The sequence below is a fragment of the Poecile atricapillus genome, chromosome 3, assembly GCF_030490865.1.
Source record: "Poecile atricapillus isolate bPoeAtr1 chromosome 3, bPoeAtr1.hap1, whole genome shotgun sequence".
Taxonomy (NCBI): domain Eukaryota; kingdom Metazoa; phylum Chordata; class Aves; order Passeriformes; family Paridae; genus Poecile; species Poecile atricapillus.
In genome coordinates this window covers 102,549,817-102,570,546 of record NC_081251.1, presented here as the reverse complement: position 1 = coordinate 102,570,546, position 20,730 = coordinate 102,549,817, and the positions used below count along the sequence as shown (strand labels likewise).

The 20,730-nt window shown below is 37.9% G+C and overlaps 1 protein-coding gene across 18 annotated transcripts in view; it reads left to right on the top strand.

The window, feature by feature from the left end:
• Positions 1–20,730, top strand: part of NRXN1 (neurexin 1) — a 675,301-nt gene that overhangs the window by 576,934 nt on the left and 77,637 nt on the right. For 9 of the 18 annotated variants that reach the window (XM_058835043.1, XM_058835035.1, XM_058835033.1 and 6 more), the window contains 2 exons: positions 1,171–1,260; positions 2,695–3,014. In XM_058835043.1, coding sequence (XP_058691026.1) covers positions 1,171–1,260; positions 2,695–3,014 — 410 coding nt within the window. The remainder of the gene's footprint in view (positions 1–1,170; positions 1,261–2,694; positions 3,015–20,730) is intronic. The other 9 variants (XM_058835042.1, XM_058835041.1, XM_058835040.1 and 6 more) reach the window with 1 other exon arrangement.

Here is a 20,730-nt window from a genome sequence, read left to right as displayed (position 1 = left end):
TTTGGACATGATTTATAAATGACTGCTTTTTACTCATTTTGCTCTTCTTATCCCTCAGATTCTTTACTAATATGAACCAATACAATGAATGAAAAAGAAATTGTTGGTCTAAAACTCTGCTGCCACCAAAAGCCTGTACATTGAAGGAAATACTTAGGTTTGCCATTCTCCTAAGTAGCTTTCTACGTGGTATTCTAAGGGATCACAACTATATCACTCAAACACAAAAAACTATAATTACAAATAAATATTTAAAGTGCTTTCCTAATTATTCCTCATCTGCTATTTTTCTGACTGTACCAGCCTTATTTCATTTCACTGTTTTAGTTAAGTCAAAGTTTTCTGCACTGACTGAGGACAGATACAGTTGGCAAATATGACAAGTCTGTCCTTTGCATTGCTGGGTTCTGGTTAGTTCGTAATTTTTGAAGCCCCACCACAGATAGCCTCTTGCTAAATTTTAAAGCACTTCCATGTTTCAGAACCAGGCTACCTTTTAGCAAATCACTTTTGTCAAAGCCTTGGTGTTCCTTCAAGACATTGTCAAGGAGTCCTAAGAGAATGTACAAACTGAATGCCCTGGTCTGTTCTGTACCATGTATTTGAATCTCTGGATTTTATTTTAATTAAGCGAAGAAATGTGTATTTTTTCTGCTTAGGACTAAGTTACAGCAGGACTATTATTAGACAGAAGAAGTAAGTGTGCCTTAGATGGTGATTAAGAGTTGTGTTCTTCTTCTTTAAATGACTAACCTGGAGTGAGAGGTTGGATGTCTTTTGAAAACTTAAACCTGTTTCACCTGAACATGTTTAACTAGTTAATAAGAAACATCAAAAAAGACAAAACCCTGAGGTCAACTATCATTTTTTTGTAAAGCCATTCGATGATGTTTAAATTTGTTTTTTGGGTCTGTCTATAACATAAGTTTAATAACCTAGCTCAAATGCAGATTTCTAATTTTCAATTAACATAGGAATAATTTTGTTTGCTAAAATAAAATAAATGAATGAATGAAAAGTCTGAACCATGAAATGTTCTAGGTAGCACTTTTTAAAATTCCAAATTTCAAAAAATCATGTGGCAACTGTATAGCTCAAGCTTTAAGTATTAACTTTTAACCTTTGACCTTACAGATTTTAACCAATGAAATGTCTCTTTAAACTTTAAAGGAAACAATGATAACGAGCGCCTGGCGATTGCTAGACAGCGAATTCCATATCGACTTGGTCGAGTAGTTGATGAATGGCTACTCGACAAAGGTAAAAAACATTGATTAAAACTTCAAATAAAAAAATAATTTGAACATAACCAAGTAGTGCTTCATTGTAACACTAATAAACATAAAAAATAAATTTCAGTAAAACTAAATTAAAACAAATTTTAAAAAGTAAAATATAGAGTAATATTTGCATACCTTGTATAATAATTTCTATACATTTCTAGAAGTACCAGCTGTTTAATAATCTTACCCTGTTAACTTAAGGTTAAAGGGACTGTTAAATATAATCCACTAACTCAATCTATGAAGGTACTCATAGCAAACATTAACCAAAAATTATAAATCATTCATAGATTATATTACATGCTCCAGCATCTAAATTATTAACTAAAAATATCTGTAGTTATGATATCTTCATTATGGTCCTGAAAAAAAAAAAATTTGTTTAAACTGTAGGAATCTTAAATAGTGGGCAATATGAATTGCCAACCAAAATGAAGTCCCTTTAACGTTTGCAACCTTCTAAGGGGATTTTGGAACAAACACTAATTAAAACAGAACTTAAAGTTGTGTGCATGCTTTTTGTGAGCAGAAACCAATCTGCTAAAGTGACTATTCTATTTACTAAGAGTGGTACTGTTGCTGAGGATTTCTCTGTTTAATGGAAATGTGCCATGATTTCTCCATCGGTATGTGTATCATTTCTGAAGCCGCTTTTACATCTAAAATCTTTTATTTTAATTGATAGCCTTGCTGAAAGCCAATCAGACATCTATTTTTGAATCTGCCTCTGAGATACTCAGTGTGAACCATGTGTTTCTTTTCAGTGTGTATGTTGAAGGGAAATAAAACATTTAAATACAAAAAGGAACTATTTAATTAAAAATGCAAACATTCACTTATATAGAGATGCAACGGATTACTGCATAAATTCTTTAAAATTCACTTGACCTAGAGACTTGATGGCATATATATAAACTTTGTCTGTGTGTATATACATATTTGTATATGTCTATACATACATAAACTCACTTGTACATAAAGCTATAGGCTCTATGCTGAATTGCGTGGAAAAAAAAAACAAACCTAAATGTTGGCAGACTTGAAGAAAAAGTTATCTTAAGGAATTAGAAAAACTGGCATTCTTGAGACACACCAAAAGGTTAACACTGCTTTCAGGTAAAAGGGAGAGGGGTATATCTTGTAGTGCCAAACACATTTGCAAATATATTTGATTGGCCTTTTAGCAAAAAACATATAAATCCCAAAACGTCGTAAATTAAGAAAAATGCAAACGCTCTCAAAATTTATGCATTTCATGGACACCTCATTAAATAGCAATGAATTATGAGTCAAATCCTTTTCTTATAGTTTATTGCTCTCATTTTTCACCCCATGACAATCTGTTATCACTCGTGTAGAGTACAGCGTTCACAGTCAACATTTTTGCATGTATATAATATTATCTTCACAGGGCGTCAGCTCACAATCTTCAATAGCCAAGCAACCATAAAAATTGGAGGCAAGGAACGTGGCCACCCTTTCCAAGGCCAGCTCTCTGGTCTTTACTACAATGGCTTGAAAGTTCTGAATATGGCAGCAGAAAACGATGCCAACATCGTGATAGAAGGAAATGTGAGACTTGTTGGTGAAGTGCCTTCCTCTATGACAACCGAGTCCACAGCCACCGCGATGCAGTCGGAGATGTCCACGTCAGTCATGGAAACAACCACCACCTTGGCCACGAGCACCGCCAGAAGAGGAAAGGCTCCGACCAAAGAACCCATTGGTCAGGTTAGTCGGCTTCCTCGCCTTTTGCAAATATCTTCGCGCCTCTGAATGTGGCTTCCTTTGTTGCATTCCCTCTGCAGATGAAATTGTTCCTGTGAAAGGAATTCATGTGTTACTGTTGAAAGTTCTGTACCGTACACAGCTCACGGATGTGATGTTCATCAGTGTTTTGAGGGAAAGTATGGGCTTTGCTTTTCTTCTAAATTAGGCAAACTTACCAGTTCAGATTGTTCTGGTGCTGAGTTATATTGCTCTTTTATCCATCCTCATAGTGGTGCATGTATTTAAATACCCTTTCTTCCTTTGATGGCTTACATCGATTACTTTCAGTGTAGGAATGCAGGATGTCTGGAATTAGAGATAATGAAATGGAGTGGTGACTTTATCCATGAGATAGAGAAAAGAGGCATGGTTTTAAGAGAGAGCAGGAAGGAGGTGTGAAGAGAAAAAGTTGCAAGAGGCTGGAAAAGAGGGAATTAGCACTCTAGTCCCACGACTGATCATCTTCTCTGGCAGTACTCCTCATAAGAGGCAGTGGCAGAGGAATTAAGAGCTCTCTGCACCATGGGAGATGGCCTCCAGGTCATAGGCTGTTTGCTGTTCGTTGAGGTTATTTGCATCTCATTAATTTGGTGGTATATTTAGTTGCTTTCAGGTTTTGTCAGGATCTCTGTCTGATATGTGGGGAAATTTAACTCTTGGGAGAGGGGGGGAGAAAAACAGGTGAGTGAATTAAGTACCTTCATCTTGTGGATACCCCGAGTAACAGCAGTCAAACATTGTGCTTTAAAAACCTAAAACTTACCAAGACGTTCCTGTGGTGGGGAAGATTCTTTTATATTTATTCTTTCTTTAAAAACAAACAAAAAAACCCCAACAAAACAAACAACCAAAAAATAAAACCCAGAACGGACAAAACAAACAAGAAAACAAGAAAAGAAAGGTACACAGCTAAAAGCTTTTCTTATGTTCATTTGGTTCACATGTTTGTTCATGTGCCCACTGTGCCACCAAGCCATGAGAGACAGCGACATTCCTGAGATCCAGAAGCAGGAAAAGGAACACAGAAAGCATCATGAGGGAGGGACAGGATGTGCTGAATAAGGTTCATTTTCTCAAGAATGAAGCACATGCAGATTAGACAGAGGCTGAGGTCAGGTTGCCTGTTTTCTGTGTAAAAACTCAAGTCACAGAGTGAATTGGGGCATCAAACTTGACACTTCAGCTTTTCTGTCTGTAGTATCTTTGTAAGCTCCATACTATGGATCAAAAACTACAGTAAAGTAAAAGTAGAAATTGTTATTTAACAAACTTGAAGCAGTACTTTTAAGTTAAAAATTATCCTTAAAAACAAAGCATTTTAACTTGCAGGTTGCAGGAGGTTTTAATAATTATCATAGTAAGTTATAGGATCTTAATAAATAGCAATACATATTCTTTGTTCTTAATTCTGTTTTAAATAGTATCTTGCACACTATTATCCAACTAGTCTGACCTCAGTATTTGCAGCAACAAAATCTAAGACTTCATCAAATTTACCAAAAAGAAAATCTATCCCCAAAAGTGTAGGACGCCCTCATGGTGTGGAATAATTTGGGCTAAATTAATGCTACTAAATTAAAATTAAAGAAAGTTAAGCTGTTCTGTCAGTTCCCAGCATACTGTTGGCCTCTGCCACTGTCTCATGTAACTCCCAGACACAATTTTGGAGGAAAAAGATCACAGGGACCATTCTAAGTTGGTACCTTGTGTGATTTGTAGGCAGTGGGAATTTACTGGTATAACTGTTTTGCCAGTTGGCCTCAGTTTTTGGGAGTATCCCCCATATAATTTGAACACAATTTGCATGTTTAGCCACTAAGACTTTTCTTTTTGAGGTATTCCAATGAGATATTTTTTGGAAGAATATTTTCTTTAGATAACAACTGTGATGAGATGTAAATTTTTCTGAAGAGGGGAAACAAGTCGATCAGGGAAAAATTATCTTCCAAAGGTGTTCTGTTTCTAGGCTGTGGTGCCTGAATTAAGATGTGGCCCTTATTGACTCTATCAGAGCATCTACTCAATTGTTTAGAGAAGCTCACTGCCAGCTGGGGCTGAGTGGCCTCAAGGCAGTTGTGCCATCTCCTCATCCCTTTTTGGCTGAAGTATTTTTGGCTCAAAATACCATGAGCTCTTTGATGCCCCACCATGAGGAGCTTCCAGCAGGCTCCAGGAGCACCCAGAGGTGCAGAGCATCACTCCAAACCAAATTCTGAGGGTGAAGGTTTTGATCAGCCTCTCTCACCTGTTAGCCTGGCTGGAGCAAGGACCTTGAGCACCTGATGGGAAACTCCTGATTTAGGAGCCTGAAAGCAACATTTGTAGGAAAGCATTCCATGGTAACTTCACTGCATCATTTGGGGCATCTTGAGTGTATAAATGAGCCCTTCTTGATTCCATCTATACCTGAATGTCCTGCCTAGTAGAATCTCTGCTTGTCATTTTGTACACTTCATTAATCAGGGCCTGCACTGGAACACAGTTTGCCATCAGGCCTATGATTTGATTTAAAGAGATTGATAACATCCCAAAGTCAGAGCTGAAATTTGTCTGCAGGATGCTATACTATTCATGCAACAAGACCTAGGAAGCTATTGGATCACTTTAAGGACATAATTTATTCTCTTCATTCATACCTGGTTCTTATTTACCTTTATGTAATAATTTCTGAGCTTGTATCCCAGAAGGCCCCCATGGGTCTGTCCTGCAGGGTGCTGAGTAATTTCTTTCCACCTTGATGTCACTGGAGATAAAGGCACTCACCATCTCATGAAAAAATCTACCTTTGACTTTTAAATTCTCTTTCATTTTTGTCCTTTTTTTTTTTCCTGATTTTTGCTTATATATAACCTCTGCAATGGTGTCAGCTACACTGACAGACAGTAATGCACAAGAAGAAAAGTTACCTCTCCAGCATTAATTAGGTTACTGAGGAAAATATGCAGCTGAACAGCAATTGCTAATGAAAAAAACCTTACATTACTGCAAACCAGTGCATGGCTGAAATAGAATAGAAGCAAATGATCTAATCAGTCAGAGATTGTTTGCTCCATTTGCAGAGGTATTGAATTAAATTAAAGATTGCAATACTTAAAGAAGATCATTTAAATCTCTATTTATAGGAAAGTTTCTTTTAAAAATCCTACAATATTTAATTGACGGAGTCTCTGCTCCCTCACAGATATTAACAAAAGCAATATATGATGCAAGATACACATGGGATTTCCAGAAAGTGTGTTGAATACTGTTGTGCATGATATTAGATGAAGGAGTTCTTAGTACTTCTGAGAAATAAATGTTTTTTTGCTGAAGACTCTAAATGAAGATTTACCCAGCTTGGAAATATTTTAACAATGGATGTTTTGCTGAGGACAAGCAACTTAATTATTGCACTGGGAAATGTAAATTTTTCAAAGGGGAGAAGGGTACTCAGACCCTATTGAAGGGTAATAGTAGGTGAATGCCTGATTTTCCTTAGTGCCTTAAATCCTCCTCCCTACTCCCCTTTGGATTATAAAGGCATCCAAGCTGTCAGCCTCCATGCAAGGCGCTGTGTAAACACAGAGGAAGTGAAAGTCCCTGCCTCCAGTATCTCATAGAGTAAACAAAAGATATCAGGTAAAGAGGAGGGAAAAATGAAGAAATCAGGAGGTGGGAGGAAGAGGGAAATAAAGCAAGTATTGTGTTTTAGTGTTGAGAAGTGTACAGATTTGCAGCCATTGTGGGAGGGACACTTCCCTGTGGTGTTTTATCCAGGCTTTTCAGGCAGCTGTAGGATCATCACGGAGCTACAGCAGATTCTGGATCAGGCAATTTAAGGACTGGGCTGCCTGGTCAGGCAGCTAGTGCAAAATTGGCAGGAGCTGGGTGGTCAGTGAGATGTTTTCTCTGCTTCTCACATTGCCATTGACACCTGGGGGAAGCCCTGGCCACTGGCACAGGAGCTGAGTATTGCAGGAGAGATCTTTTTCTCCTCTCACACTGCATGGGAGGGGACTCAACTATTTGCATACCTTTATGAGCATGGAAATAAATCCCTCAGCTTAATTTTTGCAAGAACAGGACTTGTGTTAAGTGAAAATATGTGTTGCTAATTTTTAGGGAACGCTAGGTATGCACTTGGACTCAGGAATCATTAATTTGGTCTAAGAATATCACCTTTTTATGGAGTTATTTAGCAAAATGATACAGTTAAGTTCTTCCTTCTTTTTGTCTTTTATTTTTAACACTTTTAAAAATTCTAATTTTCAAGTTTTTCTGTTCAGTCATGAAGGTGATAAACATCTTTTAAAATTGAAAATAAAGATTCTCATGTGGTAGAACTCCAGGAGCTGAAATGTTAAGCTAAACACTGAGTACTGCAAGGCTTGCAACAAAAATTGCAAGAGTTGGCAGAAGCCTGAAAGGCTTCAAAAGGACTTAGAGAATGGGTTTTGCTTGAATTAGGAAAGCCCAATCAGGCCTTTAGTATCTCTTTGGCACGGCTTTGTGAATCTGTATTAACTGGAAATCATAAATGAAGTGATAGTAAATCAAGAATAATATGCTCATTTCTCATCCCTTTCTAAGGATTTGATTATGACAGCCTATCCACAGAGCAGCCTCTACTCTCATGCACTGGAAACCATTTCTGAAAATTGTGTGCAAAATAGCTTTTTTCATTTTCCATAACGTATTCTGGCAGTCCTCTTTGTTCTCATCAGGGTGGGTTCTTATCAATAACACTAAGCCACTTAGCCAGCAATTGCTATATGCTGCGAGATGATTACATGTTTGGGAACAATAGTCACTGATTTTTGGTCAGGCAGAACTAAATCAATGAACTGAAATTTGGTCAGTTGCCCTGGAGGGCTTACATCAGGTGAAGGGTATGTTTCCTTACAGATATTGAAGCAGCAGATTCAAATGTCATTCATTGTAGCAGGGACAATGGCAGGCTTGGCTCAGAGACTTCATCTGCCAAATCAAAACAAGCACAGGAGAAAACAGGGATGCTACCCATGGGAAGAGTTCAGTTTTAAGAATGACAGTTGTGAACACACGAGCTCTGCACTGGACAGCAAATGTGAACATGTTTTATGGAGACACACTGTTCATCAAATGAATGAAGATAACATTAATAGGAGGGTGAGTTTTTTCCCACCTGTTTTGGTTTAAAATTATCTACTGTATGGTTTGCAAAGTCCTGTTTCTATGCACAGGCATTGTTCTCTTTTCATGTATCTGCTTCCATTTCTTTGGATGGAGACACCATGGAGCTTGTCCAAAGTTCATCAGCCACAGCAGGCAAAGCTCTTCCCCAGGGCTCTGATAAATCCTGAGGATTTGACTCAACAGATGCTCACCAGTGTAAAGTGAATCCCACAGCTTGCAGTATCCCAGTGCTCAGCACCGATATGTGTTCCTTATATGACAAATCCTGGGAAATTTGAGTGTTCAGGACAAATCTTATTTGGAGTAGGATCTCTGTGCAGTGGTAGTTGTGAGGAGCACACATTTCAATTGCAGGTAGACAGAAATTTAACTAGATGCATGAAACCCATGCACTTTTCCTTGGGTTTATTTTGTTGTTTTTTTTCATGTTTTGGGTTTTTTTTTTCTTTTTTTTGTTTAAAATATATTAAGAATTTTAAGATTCTTCTAGTGATTTTTGATAATTTGATTAATTGTTTTAAAACATAGTTGTCAACATCACTGACAAGATGTCTAAAAAATTGAAAAGAGGATACAATGAACATTAAATTTCTCTATCTTTGTTTTAATATTTGCTACCTAATCACATTTGATTTTTCCATTCTACTGCAGAATATTTGCATATTGAATATTGGCTTTTCAGCTGGAGTACTGAAGTTGTGCAAATAGGGTGGCATTAGAAAATCAGCACTCAGTCCAGTTGCCTCTTGAACTGGCTCATTGGTTTGTTGTTTCCAAGTATGATTTACATGATCTCATGGTTATCTGTCTGTTCCTCTTAATAAATATTGCATTCCTTGACCAATTCAGTCAAATCTGGTTCAACATAAAGATTTCAAGGATATTAAGCTCCCAGAGAAGCTAAATTGTGTCAGTTCTGCTGCCCATTCTGGTCTCCTGTTGCATATTGCATAGCCAGGTCTTGCCCTGCTTTGTGTTTAAAAAGCAAAGATGAAAAAGGAAAACAAAGTGTATGTGTGTGCTTAGGATGAGTTTCTCAAAAGTCCCTCAAACTCATTAGTGTTTCTATATTCCATCAATGTTTTTGAAAATCTTATCCTATGACACTTTTATATATAAATATCCTGTCAATATCCTTAAGTGTGCCAAGCTCAGAGGATAAGACTTGCTGTTAGTTGTTGTTGTTGGCATTTTCTGGAGTGGAAAGGTTCACAGAGGCTCTTTGGAGCACAGTGGAGCACCAAAGGCAAATCCTAACCAGTTGCATGGAAAACTACAGGCACAGAAACAACTGGATGTGATCAGTAGTGCTGCTTCATCCCTACTGAGCTGCACAATCCAGAAGACTTCTGGTTTGTCTTTGGCTCTCTTGTGGATTAGCTTCAAGAGGCACCATCCAGGTGGGATGGATTTTCAAAAGGAAGCCAAACCATGGAATTTATGTTCAGTCAGTGGGATACATCTAAAAAGTAAAGCACTATGAAACTACCCCCTATGGTGTGTACACACAGGAAAAAATGTCTGCTTGTAAATGAAATTACAGCTGTGTTAGTAATCCAAAGAATGACAAGATACTTGCATAAATTGCTGATTAATTAGTTGCAAATAAAGTTTCTTTTCAAGTTCAATTTGAGAGAAAAGGATCTCAGGTCACTTGCTGCTTTAATTTTTTATTTCATGTTTAAATGACAAAGTTCATTTATTACAATTAGCTGTATTATGTTTTTGGGGTTTTTTTAACCCAGATTGGTTTTATCCAGTCTCAAATTTTGACACATTGCCATTTTTAAGTAGGGTGAAATTTAGTAGAGCAAACATCATCTTGGTGCCGATGTTTTTTCATAGCATGCTGCCTTTCTTTATTCCTAGTAAGTTGCTCATGTCATGTTATGACAGTAATATTTCTAAAACATCCCTTTGCATAACATGGGACAGCATCAAACTGATGCTGAGCAAAGTCACGCCCAAATTTAGGCAGTGATTTGTTGTTGGAGAAATATTTCCCTCGCAGTTACAGCTCTTTGTGTCAACCTCTTTCCTTAGGAAGGGTCCTCAAATAAAGCAATGCTTGGTTCTCTTTTTATACTCTGTACCTTCCACTGTTCCTTCTCAGTGCCTGCCAGCACAGTAAATAAACATTAATATTACAATGGGATTGTTTCACCCTGGTGGAACAAGAGGTTGTTGCTGAGCTGGTGACCCTTAACTGTACTGTCACATGGCTGTAATGCATTTTTCTGCATTTGGGGTGGCTGGAAAAGGCTGGGTGCATTACAGTCACTGATTCTCAGTAGCTTTGAAGGATAGAAATCCTTGTATTGTGTCTCAGAGCTTCTGTTCTCCCGTGAAAAGAAAGCGAGAGTTGTTCCGTCCCTTATCACTTTCTGGAGCCGTGCTAAGCCTGAAGATCTCGTTAACCACTTCCTTTGGTGCATTTCCATGATTGAAGTACTGTGTGTTTTACAAGCTTGGCTCACACAATTTCCTTTCAGAAAGCATGAAATAATACATTCTATTTCTTTTGTGTGTGATTCCTGAGAGCTGAGGGAAAGAAAAGCCAATCGACTCAGGGTGTGACCTTCCTCTCTCAGTGGTGAGAGCCCAGAGCAGGCACCCTGCCCTGAAAAAAGCTTCAAAGTGCTGCCACACTTGCAGCCCCCCAGTGCTCTGCACAAGCGTCAGTCCTTCTGCTGCAGCCAGCCAATGGATTCCAAGTGCTTCCAGAGCACATGGAGCAGCTGGGAGATGAATTTTCTTTCCGTATCTAATTAATCAGGCTAATTGCTGCAGGTTGCGGTGCTCAACCTGCTTTTATGTGTGGCTGGCAAGGACCTGACTACAGGAGTCTGTTGTGTGATGTTTTGCTGAACATCAAGCATTTACCAGAGCTCTTCAAAATGTAGGTGATACAACTGTATTATGTACTGAAAATTTCCTCTAAACACAGTGGTGACAGCAATGTGAGAAACCTTTCTGCTCACTTACAGTTATTAAGACCTAATCTTCATTCACAGGCACGCTTGCTTCATAGACTGCAGATAATTTTCTTTAATCAAACAATTCTTGGGACTTTCAGTTAATAAATTAGTACAGAAGGTTTCTTCAAAAATCTTCTCTATCCCCTGTGGGTAGTATCAACATCCTATGTCTGTCTTGAATAACTCAATGAGTACTTTGTGATGTATTGATTTATTTAATTTAATCTGTTTGCTAAACTTGTCTTTAAATATTTGTTTTCATTTGGTAATCAACAGTTGATTCGAACAGCTGAAACTTATGTTTTGTTTATATGCTGGCATTACTTCAGAGTTAGATACTTCCTAATAGATATGTCTTGATACTCTTTGCCTAGAACATCTGCAATTCTGTTGTGAATAATTTTGTATGCAGTGTTTATTTATTTGCATAGTTTTCCTTTCACTTAATGAATCTCTGTTGAAATGTCTCTTTTTTCAGTATGGTTTTGCAAGCACACACATGTATTTATACACACACACATTTTAAAAATCCAGATGAAGTTATGAGATTGGAATTTTTTTAATGTGAAGGGGAACAAATTAAGTCTCTAAAGGGAAGCTATGAGACTTGCCAGTTTCTCCAAAGAGGGAACATAAATGATGGGCAGGGGCATCTGCACTAAGAGAAGAACTGAAGTTTTTCCATGGATCCAACTATACCACTCTCTCCTAGAAGTGCATAGGAACCATTTGCTTAAATTCCACTCCAGAGGATCTGATGATATATTCAATAATTGAACAGAAATCAAAGACATAGGTTTGTATTCTGACTTAGGGGAAATGATACCATCTTCCTCCAGTTCCTCTCCACTGATAAATAAACGAGCACTTCTCTGCTGTGTGATGATGATGGGCTGAGGATCAAATCCATTCCCTGCTTTGATGTGTTCACATACATTGTCACTGTGGATTGTACCTAAAAACACAATGGTGCAAGTTCCAGGTTTTGGGAGAACATGTAGCCAGTAGAAGTAAGTTCTGGAAAGAGCAGAAACCATGGGGGAGGAAGCCTGAGTGAATAGATTCCATGGTGCTGACATTCCCTCAGATCCTGGAGGAAAGAGGCTCACGAGAGGAACAAGACACTTGAAGGTGCAATGTTCTGTGTTATCTTGCTAGGTCTTTAAATCCAGCCACAAACTAAATATTTGGGGCTTTGTGGGTGAATCAAGAAGAAAGACTGAAGAGCTTGACAGGGCTTTTGAAATGGCCATCAGCTTGCAGGATTTTCTCAGCTCCCAGCATAACACTATAAAGATAGAGAAGATTCTGACATTTTCACAAATTAATAAAAAAGGATGAGGTCAGAGCAAATGGCCTTAGACATACCTCAAATGACAATTGCATATTATTTCCAGGCTTTTAAAGCAGGACATCATTATCTGTGCTGAGTGATGCTGTGAGGATGGCTGGGAACAGCACGAGTAAGGTTCTGATGTCCATGTAGCTGTCCATATCCACAGCTGACTAATAGATCTTTTGCTTTTCTCTTCCTATGCAGATTCTCTTATGAATTTCATAAATGTGCTAGCATTAATAAATTCCGAAGAGAAATATTTCCCCTTCTTTATGTCTATTTCAGGTCATATTTTGGAAAAAATGAGTGTAGATCCTGTCTCCATGTTTCACAAGGCCACAAATTCACTAAAATTAAGTGTCTGGGAATTCTACTGAATGCTTTTGGGACATCCATCTAGACTTAATGCGTTCAGGAAAGCTGATAATTCCTTACATTAATACGAAGACTTAGTTGCTTAATTCCAGGCTCACAGAGGTATTGAATATGACAGTCTGAATACATTTTCTGTAGGTATGATGGACTTGGTAATTAACTGATCTAATCCATACCAAAGCATTATCAATACCTTCATATCCCACAGTGTAGGATGGCAGTGGTAGCTAGATATGTGCTGCCTTCTAAAAATTAAGTATTTGCATATGTATTTGAGTGTATAAACATTTTTTTTTTGCTACATTTTTATGGTGAGGTGATGTCCAATTGCAACTAGGATAGCATGAACACATAAAATATTTCCCTGATAATGACATCAGCATTTTTTCTCCCTGGGGTGGGTGGTGGTAGCTTGTGTCACCATGCACAGGAATAGTCTTAGAAATAATATTTTCTAAAGTAATCAAAATGGCCAGATATTATAGTTAAATGAGGCATAAAGGCAGTGGTAGTATTTTCCTTATGAAATGACAGTCATGGTTAAAACCATATTCAGGAGAGAAGGGGTCAGGATGTGGTTATTGCCCTCTCCAATTATTGATGGAAGAATAATTTTTGATAACCCAAAATAGTTTTTCAATTTTTATCAGCAGCATACCAAGAATGAAAGAAAAGGAAAACTTCTGTTCAAACCTATTTCTGTGTGATTTTTTTTTTTTTTTTTTTTTTTACTGATTTTTTCTTAGTGTTTAGTACAGGCAAATTAAAAAAAAAATAAATATTGAAAATTAAAACCTAAATAAGACCAGAGTTTGAAAAGTGTTTTGTGTGTATTGTATTCATCTAATTAGACATAAATCTGTAAATGGCTGAGATCAGCCCAATGTTTTTAGTCAACTGTTTGAAAAGCTTTGCAAATCTGTTGAGGCAGTGCCTCCTCTGCAATCTTAACTGACTTCAGTATTCAGACTTTTGCAATGGTTTTTGTAGTGCTGAGTCCACAGAGAAATAGAGAGCATTATTTATGTTTTTAGTGTTATACAGGTAAAGCTCTAAAGAAAATCCTACAATTAATTTAATCTTACACTCAACATCTTTGTATAATAAATATCGTTATGTATTAATAGTAGCTATCAGCTTGCTTAGTCTGTGAATAGAATGAAGTGCTTTTTTTTTCCGTAAGAGGGAGGTAACAGATGTCTGACATGATAATTCCACCATATGGCAATTCCATCTTCTTTCTACTGCAATATTAAAATAATAATGATGAACACTGAGCAACATTGTTAATCTTAGTAGGTGGAAGTTTTAGTGTTGTTGAAGAAGCAATAAGGTTTGATTTTAATTTAGTGTTGAACATCAGACAAGGTGTATTGTTGTTTCCCTTCTGTAGTCCTGGGTTGGTGGTAAAATGAGCTGGAAAACTCAACCAGAACAGTTTTGTAACACAGAGTACCTTCTTTCTTTTTTTTTGTTTTTTTCCTGCTGTTCTGAATATATAGCTGCTCATATTTCAGCTCAGAGTTTAAGCACATGTTTTCCACAGAATTACTTGCAAATTTTGCTCATGCTGTTCAGGTGACTGGCAAACCAAACCAAATGGCAAGATTTCTTTTTGGCAAGGCAAGGTCATCAGTAATAAACTGTACTCACATGACATAGGCAGATGGAGTGAAAGGGGGGGGGGAAAAAGAAAGAAAAATAGATAAATATTAAAGAAAATGTATTCAGGTGTTTCAGTCAGGTAACAAGGAGAGTCCATATGCCCATGGGAGAAAATAGGAATTTAGAGTAAAACTCCTTGTTGGCGTTTCTTGGTCAAAGAAGAGAAAAATGCAACAGCAGGGGTGAAAGCCACAGTGTGAGCACAATATTATTTACAAATACTAACAGTAAGATAGAACTGTAATAGTGCAGTTCCTGAGTGTTGGCTGTAATCATTCAAATTGCTTTATTTTTTTTCAGTAGTGTAAAAGGAAATTTTATAAAATCTATTGCTAATGACTAAGGCACATGAGATTTTCCAGATGATGCATGTGGGGCCTCAGTATGCAGAGGAATTCCAGTTCAAGATAGTATTTAAATATATGTGTTTTCTTTAAGCATGTTTTTAAATAAATTCTGGGATTGGTAGGGATTTAAACATGTTATTTTCAATTCTTTTCTTGAATCAAGTTGTTTCTTGAAATTAGAAATAATAATGTCTGTTCTGGTGCCATCTCAACCTAGGTCAAGCTAAAGGTAAAATCTCAATCAGTTCTCATTCATTCCCTACAGAAGAAGGAGTTCTGTTTTCTTTAATCTCTCTAATCAAGATGTGTCATGAGGTGTGATTCTGATATCTGAACCACTGTTCTGAAACACTGAAAATTTTAAATGAATGAAATATTTCTGTCCAAGTAGAGCACCTGGGAATTGCATTCTACAAAATCTCACCCAGAAGTGATAGAGCATGTAAAGTGCACTCCTATTTGCTCATTTTAAATGTCTAATTAATTATCAATGTCAGCATTCTCTTAATTGTGGTTCTTTGTGGCCAGCAGAGCATTTACAGAATCACAGAACCACTGGGTTGGAAGAGACCTTCAAGATGATCGAATCCAACCCAGCCCTGACACCTCCACTAGACCATGGCACCAAGTGCCACATCCAGTCTTTTGTAAACACATCCAGGGATGGTGACTCCACCACCTCCCTGGGCAAACCATTCCAATACTTTACCACCCTTTCTGTGAAAAACTTTTTCCTAAAATCCAACCTATGTTTCCCTTGGTGCAGCTTAAGGCTGTGTCCTCTCGTTCTGTCAGCTGCTGCCTGGAGAAAGAGACCAACCCCACCTGACCACAGCCACCTTTCAGGGAGTTGTAGAGAGTGATAAGGTGATCTTGAGAGGAAGACTTACTTAGTAGGATTTATTTACTTAGTAGGATTTACTGGTGATCTTTAGAGAAGAAGGCTCATTACTCTGTCAGCTCTCCTCCTTCTTTTTCCACTTGCTGTGGAAACACTACTGACAGTTAAAAATACATGAATAATTGACAGATTGTTTTCTTACATACTCTGCTGTCATATTCGCCTCAGGAGCCTGTATTTAACTTCCTGTGGGAGAGAAGTGATCTGTGGAATCTTGAATAGAAGGTATTTAGGAGCTGTGAGGCCTTTCTTTGTAAAGATGAAGTCTGGACAATGAAGACACTGAGAAGTTACATAGGAGTAATTAATCTTAGAATATCCCATAGTGATATCAGTTTTTGTGAAACTTAAGAAGATACAGGGTGATAGCAAATAAAACATGAATACACATAGCCATAAACAAAAGCAGACCTCAGATATGTCAATATTATGACATAATATAAATTTTAGTATAACTTTCTCCAGTACAAACTGTGACGGCTTTCTCCAAGTTTCCATCCCTGATTTTGACAAAGAGCTGGGATAAATGTGGCTGATATTACTAATGATGTCAGTCCTTTTCTGCCCAGGCTGGCAGCAAAGCTCTCATTTAATGCTGGTTTTCACTTGTGCTCTGGGAACTGGAGTGCAAACATCCATTGAAAGCACAGAGGGTTGCAACAGATGTTGCATAGAATAACCTGCAGCCACTCTTGACTAAGAGGAAACTGCATATAGTGGACTAGAGAGGAAATTCCCTGGGCTGTGCTGACAAATTTCTTAGTATTGTCAGAGCACGTACATTTTTGTTTCTCTGAAAGAATTTGTTTCTCCCAAAAAGAACAAAAAGCTGTTAGTACCAGTGAAAGTATCCAAATAGCTAATTCTTAATTTTCTTTTTCTTTTTTTACTTACAAATGAATATGCTCTGAGAGTTGGATCAGAAATGTGTATTATCCTGGCACCTGAGATGGACAGAAATAAATGGTAACAGATCCTTGACTTTGGCAAATAAACCAAACTGTTTGTGAACTGTTTCATATAGCAAGCCAAATTCTCAGTCACTGTGGTACAACTCTTTTGACTTCAGTTACGGGCATCAGTGTAGATGAGATGAGAATGTGATTTACAAAATTTTAATTTTCTTATTGTGCATAAAAAAAAAGAAAATGCAGAAGCTCTTGGGATGAGAATTTAAAATGAAAAATAGGCAAAGAGACAGTGAACCACCTGGGTTTGCAGTCCATCCCTAACCACCAGCTACTCAGGTAGACCCCAATATTGTGTGCTGTGGCATCTGCAAATGATCAAAGATTTAGGCCCAAAGTCAGTGTTTGTTTATACAGGACAAATTAAAAGCAATAGATCTGTGCTGGGATAAGACTCTCTTTTCCTGAATACTATCCTACCATCTCAGGCAGTGTGTTTAATTTGCTGAACAAATTTTCTGACTCTGACTTGAGCATTGTTTGAAGTCATGTGGGACTCGACACAGTTGCCTACACAGAGGCATCTAATGCCAATTTGGCTGCTTTTGTGGCAACAAGAGGACCCTCCCTCCAAATTTTCTGTTCTTTTGCTCAAAAGAAGATCATACTCCTGACAACATAATGGCAGTAACACTAATATTTAACTTCTAGCACCTCCTTTACTATCAGCATGTCTCTTTAGCTTTTGGGATTGCTCTGTTCATTTTGCCAGTGACCAGTTCGTATTCAGCAATCAGCAGAGACAGGGCAGGAGAGAACTTGGGTCCCATGTGAGTTTTACCATATATAATAAATGGTTACAGATTTACAATGCACACAGCCCTGAACTGCATTAATCAGACTTTTCTTTTTTTTAAATCATATAGCTAAACAGAAGAAAGTATTTCGGGTTAAGCTGCAGTCCTAGTTTTTCAAACGAACAGGTTTTTTTTTCTTCTCTCACATGAGGACGGTAAAAAAGGTAATTGTATTTTGTATGGTGACAGAGAATTTGTGCTGGTTTCAACCAGATGCTGAAATCAGTGATAAGAGTCACTGGCCTCCCCCACTACTGCTGGATAAAGAGCTGCTGCTGAGTCTATTTCTCAAGCTTAAGCCAAATTGCTTTGAAAGCTTGTGAAATTCAATTTGCAAGAGAATGGAGGATCCTCTCCATGTAATTTCAAAATGTGAAAAATAGTAATTGCTTTTACTTCATTCAGACTATCCGTGTAGGTAAAATGGCCACAATCCTTTGGGTCCCAGCCTCCTCTGCCACTGGAGCCAGGAAGAGGTTGAACCCACACTGTGGGAGATGCTGGACCCCACATCTTTTTGCCACATCCTTTCCCTTCAGCAGGCAGTCACATCTGCTGAATGGCTGTGCCTTCCTATCTGCTCAAGGCACTGCTTTGTATCTGGACAAATGACACAAAAAAAGAGTTTGCTGCGATAGCTCTCTCTTTAATTGAGTGTGTTTGTTCCTTCAGCGTGGAGGATAATCCTGTATATGAATAATCTGTCTTGATCTCAGATTTATAAGGTGTTTAGATTTCTTCCGTTCAGTAGAGAACATAAGTATTAGTGGATTTTTTACAAGCCTCCTGTTAGGAGCCATCCTTGATCCTATGGCTGGCTTGCCTTCTGGTAATCTTTCTCCGTGCTTGAAGAGCTGACAAAAGCATCTGGGTATCCCTGGCAGTAATTAGGGCAAGCTCATTGCCTGCTGTGCTGGAAAGTAGCTCTGAGTTTTGATGAAATGCAAACTGCAAGTTGGCTGGTTACCCATTCATTATTTCCTTTATGCAGGTCTGTACCTTTACACAGAGGAACCTCTGCAGTCCACTGTGTTTAACTGAGACTATTATCTCATGGGACATTTTTTAACTCAGAAATTCCACTGAACTCTGGTGTTATCTTGACAACACCAAGCTCAGAGTGAGGAGATTTTTTTTCCTTTTCTCTTCTTTTGCACAGCTGTAAATCCCTAATTGCCTTTACAAATTAATCAAAAGTGTCAGTTTTCAAACACTGAACTTCTAAAAGCTAGTGGAGGAACCTTCTTCTACCCCAAAAAACTTCATAAGATGTAGAATAGCAGCTCTCTTGATGTCTAGTCATTAGGTATTAAGTATTGATGAAGTTTCCTCCAAAGTAAAACAAACATACATAAGCCTGTAGGTGGAAAAAGATACCCTCAGGTTGGAATCTAGTAATTTTGTGTCCAGGAAGCCTGCCTTCCCCAAAAGTCATTGGATAGGAACAGGAGAAGGGATGCTTAGGATATATTTTACTAACACTCACAACATCCGATGTGCGTTTGTGCTCGCTGGGTTGAACAGCTTTGTTTGCCATGGAGATGATTTGTAAGCTAAGGGTGTAAGTGGTGTGCTGTGAATGACCACATGCCCAGCAAAAGGTGTGGGGAGCTAGTTATGAAAATCCATTTGGATTTGGAGGGTCTTGTTTGTTGTGTGTTGGGTTTTTTTCTGTTTGTTTGGGGGTTTTGTTTTGTTTTGTTTGCTTGGTTTTTTTTTCCATTGAAGAGAGTAATTGTTTAACTTGTGAGCAAAATTCTGCCTGGCTCCTCGTAACTTAGGGCAAAGTAGTCCTAGGGTCTGAGGATGCCCTGAGATCCTGCTTTGTCTACATTTCTGTCTCTGTGACAGATGCTTATTGGTCTTGACACTCCCTTCTTTGATATTCATTACATTGCCATTACAAGGGTTCTTTTCTTGTAAAAGATAAAGCAGCATCTTCTGATTTAAATGATTAGAAATAGAAATCTGGCATTATAAAATAAGAGATTTTGTTTTTTGTATATCATCTGAAGCTTTTTTTTTTTTTTTTTTTTTTAATATGACTTCCTGATCATCAGATCATCTTCTTGCATTTCTTCTCATGTGGAATGATCATCATTTCTTCGATCTCTGCAGGAAGCAGAGCATCACCTCCCTCATCATAACCATTAGTGCTCTACCATAGACTGAGTGAGAGCAGGTGCTATTAAGTCCTGCCATTGTTTTTCTTTTCTTTTCAGAGGTAATTATCAACAAATGCTGATTTATTTATTTTTTTTTTAAAGATCATAAATGCATTTGCCACGGCACTGCACCTTTGCTGTCACTCATGCTCAGTTCCACCACGGTGTGCCCTGAATCTGTTTTGTGATACATGACACCATTATATCTCAGGGAGATTTGCTCTTCCCTATGTAGTATGATTAATTTATATGCAGTCAATCCATGCTTGGAATGAAATAAGTTTTTCATCTTTCTGCCTTTCTTCGTGTTTTTGTGCTCAGTGAGTTTGTATTTTCTCTGAGAATGTTTCTGCAAAGCTGTTTTGGCATTTATTTTCGCTGAGAAGCTTAGTTAAATAATTGAAACAGCCAAAAAATGGCTTAGAAAAGGGGCAAAATGTATTTTCTTGTTTTGCTTCATGAACAGCTGAGTTTGAATACCGATGCAGACACTAAAGTAAATTAGATTATCTCAGTTCAGTATTCTGCACCACAGTTCCAATCCCCATCATTGTCCCAATCCCCATATCTATGAGATGGAAAGATTAAGTAATAATGAAGACATGTCACTGCACCTGCTTTCACATTATCAGGCTACACAGAGTAAATTCATCCATAGTTTTGTTTGTCCCCCTCTGGCATTATCTGTTGTTCCCAGCTCCCAGATGAGGGCTCGATCTAGATCCCCACAGACTCTAAAAACACATTTCTAATCATTGCCTGTTCACATTTGCCTACAGATTTTGAAAACAAGCTGCTTTTAAAGGTCTCTCTACATAAAGTAAACTGTAAGCATCTGAGTTGATGTGTAGCTTCATTTATTAGCATACCACTAAACTGTAACACTGCTTAAATGTTGAACATCTGGCACATGGGGCAGTTTAGTGGCTACGATGTTGTGGCTGGCACGAGAGTTTTTTCAAAGGATGTTTTGGAAAGGGTAAGAGCTCAC